We start from the raw sequence: 7,608 nt of genomic DNA, 5'->3' as shown, positions 1-7,608 counted from the left end.
AGAACTTCCTCCTTAAGACCTATTACCATTAATCTACTAGAAGTAAACATAAAGAGTACACTTCAACTTATAAGGATACAGACTTTCCAGATAGGATATAGTAGCACAAACAATAAAATCAACTGACAAGAAAGGTTTAATAAAAAGACAAGGATTTTGTGAATGTACCTGAGTTCAGCTCTATCACATTATTTCTGAAACAGCATAATTACTTCTCTCATGTGCACAGTACTAATGATTATGTTCAGTCTGTCAATCTACAGTCTAAGGAATAAGACTTGATGCAACTTCTCTGAAGGACAGTCTATTCAGCATTCATAGCACTTATTGTGATTACTCTTAGAAAACCTAACATTTATTTTTTTAAATCCAGCATTTATACACAAATTGCTTAAACAGTTTTATGCCTTTGTTTCTCATCTTTTAGTTTAGGAAATTGATAAATAAAAATTACAATAATTATTGTTTCAGTTTGTAATATAAATTAGTGATTATTATGGATGGTGTTAATTTCATAATACTATCAATGAAATTATTTTCAGGGAGGTCTGTACTTACTGTGCTTAGAGAAGGAGGGTTATCTCCTGTATCTTATCAGACAACAATGGCTTTAAGTTAGATTTCAACAATGAAAAAAGTTATAGAAAGCCTAAAATCTCATGGAAACCAAATAATATCCAATTGAATCACCAATGGGTAAAAAAGAAATAAAGAAAGAAATTAAAGATTTCCTAGAATTCAATGAAAATGAATGTACAACATACCAAACTTATAGGACACTATGAAGCAGTACTGAGAGGAAATTTCATAGCAATAAATGTCCACATAAAGAAGTTGGAGAAATCTCACACTAGTGACTTAACACAACTGAAAGCTCTAGAACAAGAAGAAGCAAACTCACCTAGGCTTAACAGTCACCAGGAAATAGTCAAATTGAGGGCTGAAATCAATAAAATAGAAACAAAGAGAACAATACAAAGAATCAATGAAACAGAGAGTTGCTTCTTTGAGAAATCAAAAAGATAGACAAGTCCTTCTCCAAATTAACCAAGCAGCAGAGAGAGAGAGAGCATCCAAATTAACAAAAACAAAAATGAAAAGGGAAAGATAACAACAGATGACAAGAAAATCCAGAGAATCGTCAGGTTATACTTCAAAAACCTGTACTCCACAAAACTGGAAAATCTGAAAGAAATGGATGATTTACTGGATAGATACCACATACCAAAGTTAAATCAAGATCATATAAACTATTTAAATAGACCAATAAGCCCTAAGGAAATAGAATCAGTCATTAAAATTCTCCCAACCAAAAACAGCCCAGGACCAGATGGTTTCAGCACAGAATTCTACTAGATTTTCATAGAAAAGCTAATACCAATACCCTTCAAATTGCTCCACACCATAGAAACAGAAGGAACATTACCAAATTCTTTTAGGAAGCTACAGTTACCTTGATACCCAAACCACACAAAGATGCAACAAAGAAAGAGTATTACAGACCAGTCTCCCTCATGAACATTGGTGCAAAAATACTCAATAAAATACTGGCTAATTGAATCCAGGAACATATCAAAAAAATTATCCACCATGATCAAGTAGGCTTCATCCCAGGGATGCAAGGATGATTTAACATACAAAAATCTGTCAATGTAATATACCATATAAACAAACTGAAAGAAAAAACCACATGATCATCTCATTAGATGCTAAAAAAGCCTTTGACAAAATCCAACACCCCTTCATAATAAAGGTTCTAGAGAGATCAGGAATACAAGGAGCATACCTAAACATAATAAATTCATTTTACAGCAAGCCGACAACCAACATCAAATTAAATGGAGAGAAACTCAAAGCAATTCCACTAAAATCAGGAACAAGGCAAGGCTGTTCCACGCTCCCCATACTTAATTAAACATAGTACTTGAAGTTCTAGTTAGAGCAATAAGGCCAAAAAAGGAGATCTAGGGGATACAAATTGGAACGGAAGAAATCAAACTTTCACTATCTGCAAACAATATGATAGTATACATAAATGACCCCAAAAATTCGACCAAGGAATTCATACAACTGATAAACTCCTTCAGTAAGGTGGCAAGATACAAGATTAACTCAAAAAATCAGTAGCCCTCCTATATACAGATGATAAATGGGCTGAGAAAGAAATCAGAGAAACATCACTCTTTATAATAGCCACAAATAATATAAACTACCTTGGGGTAACTCTAAGTAAGCAAGTGAAAGGCAGGTATGATAAAAACTTTAAGTCTCTGAAGAAACAAATCAAAGAAGATAATATAAAATGGAAAGGTCTCCCATGCTCATGGATAGGTAGAAAACATAGTAAAAATGGCAATCTTACCAAAAGCAATCTGCAGATTCAACGCAATCCCCATCAAAATACCAACACAATTCTTCACAGACTTGGAAATAATAATACTTAACTTTATATGGAAAAACAAAAAACCTAGGATAGCTAAAAGAATCCTGTATAATAAAGCAACCTCTGGAGGCATCATGAGCCCTGACCTCTACTATAGAACTATAGTAATAAAAACAGTTTGGTACTGGCATAAAAACTGACATGTGGATCAATGGAATCAAATTGAAGACCCTGACATTAATCCACATCTATGAACATATGATTTTCGACAAAGAAACCAAAACTGCACCATGGATAAAAGAAAGCATCTTTAACAAATGGTGCTGGCATAACTAGATATCAACATGCAGAAGATTGCAAATAGATCCATATCTGTTGCCATGCACAAAACTCAAGTCCAAGTAGATCAAAGACCTCAACATAAATCCAGTTACACTGAACATGAAAGAAGAGAAATGAGGAAGTAGTCTTGAACTCATTGGCACAGGAGACCACTTCCTAAATATAACACCAGTAGCACAGACACTGAGAGCAACAATTTATAAATGGCACCTCCTGAAACTGAGAAGCTTTTGTAAAGCAAAGGACATGGTCAATAAGACAAAACAACAGCCTACAAAGGGGAAAAGATCTTCACCAACCCCACATCTGACAGAGGGCTGATATCCAAAATATATAAAGAACTCAAAAAGCTAGACTTCAAAATACTGAGCAATCCAATTTAAAAATGGGCTATGGAGCTTAATAGAGAATTCTCAACAGAAGAACCTCAAATGGCTGAAAGACATTTAAGGAATTGCTCAACATCCTTAGTCATCAGGGAAATGCAAATCAAAACAACTCTGAGATACCATCTTACACCTATCAGAATGGCTAAGATCAAACACACTGAAGACAGCCTCTGTTACAGAGGATGCAAAGGGAACACTCCTCCACTGTTGGTGGGAATGCAAACTTGTACAGCCACTCTGGAAATCATTATGGTGGTTTCTCAGAAAATTGAGAATAAGTCTTCCTCAAGATCCAGCTATACCACTCTTGGGCATATCCCCAAGGAATGCTCAATCTTATCATGATTACACATGCTCAACTATGCTCATATCAGCATTATTTGTAATAGCAAGAACCTGGAAACAACCTGGATGCCCCTCTACTGAAGAATGGATAAGGAAAATGTCGCACATATACACAATGGAGTACTACTCAGCCGCAAAAAACAATATCATGAAATTTGCAGGCAAATGGATAGAACTAGAAAATATCATCCTGAGTGAGGTAACCCAGACTCAGAAGAACAAACATAGTATGTACTCATTCATAGGTGGATACTAGATGTGAGGGAAGGGATGGCTGGACTGTAACCCACAGCTCCAGAGAGGCTGGCTAACAGGGAAAGACCCTAGGAGGAACTCGTGGATGACCCAGTGAAGTAGAAGTAGATAAGATCTACAAGCCCTGGGAGTGTGGGGAGATAGGTGGCAGAGGGCGAGGAGTGGGGGATGAGAATATAGGGAAATGGGAGAGTCGAGCTGTAACAGAGACAGAGTGGAAGGGCAAGGAGGGAGATACCATGATAGATGAGGACATCATGGAAATAGGAAGAGGCAGGGTGCTGGGGAGGCTCTCAGGAACCCACAAGGATGACCCTACCTTGGACTTATGGCAGTGGTCCAGAGGGTGTCTGAACTGGTCTACTCTGGTGACCGGTCTAGTGAATACCCTAACTGTCATCATAGAGCCTTTGTCCAGTGACTGATGGAGGCAGATGCAGAGATCCTCGGCCAGGCACCAGGCTGAGCTCTGGGAACCCAATTGATGAGAGAGAGGAGGGATTCTGCAGGCCGGGAACGTCGAGATCATGATGGGAAGACATGCAGAGATGACCGGCCACACTAGTGGAAGCCCATGAACTATAGACTAGTGGTTGTGGAGCCTCCAAGGGACTGAACTAGGCCCTCTGGGTATGGAAGACAGTTTTTGGCTTGAACTGTTTAGGGGGGCACCTAGGCAGGGGGATCAGGATCTGCACCTGGTACATAAGCAGGCTTTTGGGAATCTGGGACCTGTGGTGCGACGCCTTGCGCAGCCTTGGTGCAGTGGGAAGGGGCTTGAACTTGCCTAGGCTCAGTGTGCCAGGCTCTGCTGACTCCCCTTGGGATACCTTGATTTAGGGGATATGGGTATGTGGGGTGGCTTGGGAGGGAGGCCTGGGAGTGGGAGGAGGGAGTAGCTGGGATCTGTGGGTGGTATGCAGAGTGAATAGAAAATTTCTTAATAGAGAAAAATAAAAAAAAAGAAAGGAAAAGTAGGTTTTTAATAATGCATGCATATATCATAAGATGGAAATGAATAGCAAATAGATCTTTGAAAATACATGCAAATAAGATATCAGTTATGTATAGAAATGTTTTCCCAGATTAAGGGGACAAAACCACTGATTTTCTGCAGTTAATATTAGGAAGTCTCTGGAGACTGGACTATCACATACCAATTTGTCTAATTATGAGCTCTGTGCATTGAGTTTTTAACCATATATATTAGTCATTATTCAGGTTGATTTACAGACCTTCTATTTTGTGTCAAAAAGTATTTACCTTCAAAATTGTATCATTTTGTCACTTCATACTTCTCAGTAAGATCACCATTTGATATTGTATTTATTTTAAAACTGAAGTCCAAGTTTGGCTTCAGTATTATGTGAGCACCTTGCAAGGAAGTGTCTGTGAATTTGTATTTCATGGTTATGGCTCAGCAGAGAAACCACATAACTCAGTAAGTGCAGAAAAATCTCATGATGGTGGCAGGGTTATTGGAAACACTATTTTGTAATCATGAAATCAAGCAATTGTTTGTGCAGTAGGGTGAGAGAAAACAAATATGAAAAATACCAGTCATGAGAATTTTGAATCTTAAGGATTTTTTCTGTTGTTACACTTTAATATAATTTTTTCTTTCCACTCATATTAGAGAAGCTTACTGATGAAGATCTCAAGTTCATATGTATTAACTGTTTAATAGTTCAAAATTTAGTATGCTTTTTAGTCAATGCAGTTTCATGAATATGTACATTTGACAAAACAATATGGAAATCATGTAAGATCTTTACTAGGATATTTATGTTACACACATATGCAAACACAAACATACATAAAATCACTCATGAAACATGCAAATATTATGTAATAATGTGTTAACAGGTAGAGATTTTTTACTTGGATTATGTGTGTTTTTCACATTGTTTATATAATATTCTTATCTGATAAAGCATATATCATTATGAATTTATTTTAGACAAAAAATGAATATGTTTTACTCATATCCATAGACTGAAAATCAGAAAATAGAAGATAAAATACCTAGACATATCAGATGTGTATCAATGCATTTTCATAAAAGACTATCAACTTTAATTCAGTGTTTAATACTAGCACTGAAACCAGGGAAATTTGAAATATCCTGTTGAATTAAACATAAGACATGTTTGACTTTTGTGGGTTACTTCCTTTTTTCTTTCTTTCTTTCCTTTTTTTTCTTTTGAACAACAGAAACAACCAATAAAAGGGATCATTGTAAAAACAGCATATAAATGAAGTTTTGTCAGCTACAAAATGCTTAAATTCTGAATACTTAAAGTCTGTATAGACAAGTGTGCTGAGACATTTTAAATTTACTTTTGGTTTACTCTTTGAAATTTTCATATATGTACATGATGTCTTCTGATAATAGCCATTCTTAACTCCCCCTGGAATTTCCATTAGTGCCTCACCAATACATCTCTCTCCAAACTTTATGTCCTCTTTTTTAAAACACCCTTCCAAATCTAATTAGTGGTTCCTACCAAAACACCAGTGTGGGCCTATATCTACACTTCTCAAATCTCAGCACTAGGGAGTCTGAGAAAGGAGTGTCAATTTGACTTCAAGGTTAACTTCATCACATTTCAGGATTCTCTCTAAACTCCAAACAGAACAAGATAAAAATTAAAAATAGACAATGTAATTACTGTGATTACTGAATTCAAACAAAAAAAGTGTTTCCTTTTTCTTATATATAAATATTTCCTTTTGACAAGGTGTCCACGGGATATAGAGCCACAAAATTTAACATTCGTCTCAGAATTCTATCTCATGGGACTCACAGATAGCCCAGAACTGGAACCTGTTCTCTTTGGACTGTTTTTATCCGTGTATCTGGTTGCAGTGCTTGGGAACCTGATCATTGTCCTGGCTGTCAGCAATGACCCTCACCTACACACACCCATGTACTTCTTTCTGTGCATCCTGTCCTTGGCAGATATAGGATATATTTCTACCACAGTCCCAAAGATGATTGTGAACATTCAGACTCATAGAAGAAGCATATCCTATGTGGCATGCCTGACTCAGATGTCTGTGTTTGCCTTTTTTGGTTGTGTAGATGACATGCTACTGGTTGTGATGGCTTATGACAGGTTTGTAGCCATCTGCCATCCTCTCCATTATCCAATCCTGATGACCCCTCAGCTCTGTGTCTTATTGGTTTTGAGTTCATTTTTGGTTAGTTTTCTGGACTCCCAGCTGCACAATTTGGTTATCATACAAAACCCAAATTTCAAGGATGTGGAAATTGCCAATTTCTTTTGTGATCCTTCTAAACTTCTTAATCTGACCTGTTATGATTATTTCATCAATGACATTGTTGAGTATTTTACTGATGCCGTATTTGGATTTTTTCCGATCCTGGGGATCCTTTACTCTTACTATAAAATTGTGTCATCCATTCTTAGAATTTCATCTTCAGGGGCAAAGTTTAAAGCTTTTTCTACCTGTGTGTCTCATCTGTCAGTAGTTTGCCTATTTTATGGAACAGGCCTTGGAGTGTATCTTAGTTCAGCTCTGTCATCTTCCCACAGAAAGGATTTGATGGCTGAAGTGATGTACACTGTGGTCACACCCATGCTTAATCCATTCATCTATAGCCTTAGGAACAGGGATATTAAAGGTGCCTTGAGGAGGCTGCACTTGAGAACTAATTAATCTTATTTTCTATTGCTGATTTTCCTAGTATACATTTGAAAACTCTCCTGTGTACAAGTCTAGTTCTTGCTTTGTGTGCTATATTGTCTATCTTGAAGGATTTTATTTCTTCATTGATATATCCTCATTGGATTTGGTGTGTATTTATGAATCCTGTTTTCTTCAGCAATACCATTATTAAATTCATAATATCCAGGCATTCACTATTTT

The 7,608-nt window shown here is 36.8% G+C and overlaps 1 protein-coding gene across 1 annotated transcript; it reads left to right on the top strand.

The window, feature by feature from the left end:
- The first annotated feature begins 6,459 nt into the window (after positions 1-6,459).
- LOC114703135 (olfactory receptor 7E24-like) lies at positions 6,460-7,398 on the top strand. Its single transcript, XM_028883875.1, has one exon. The coding sequence runs from the start codon at positions 6,511-6,513 to the stop codon at positions 7,396-7,398; it is 888 nt and encodes a 295-aa protein (XP_028739708.1). The 5' UTR covers positions 6,460-6,510.
- The last annotated feature ends 210 nt before the right edge of the window (positions 7,399-7,608 follow it).

This window comes from Peromyscus leucopus, chromosome 17 (assembly GCF_004664715.2).
Source record: "Peromyscus leucopus breed LL Stock chromosome 17, UCI_PerLeu_2.1, whole genome shotgun sequence".
Classification (NCBI taxonomy): domain Eukaryota; kingdom Metazoa; phylum Chordata; class Mammalia; order Rodentia; family Cricetidae; genus Peromyscus; species Peromyscus leucopus.
This window is presented reverse-complemented; position numbering and strand designations above follow the sequence as displayed.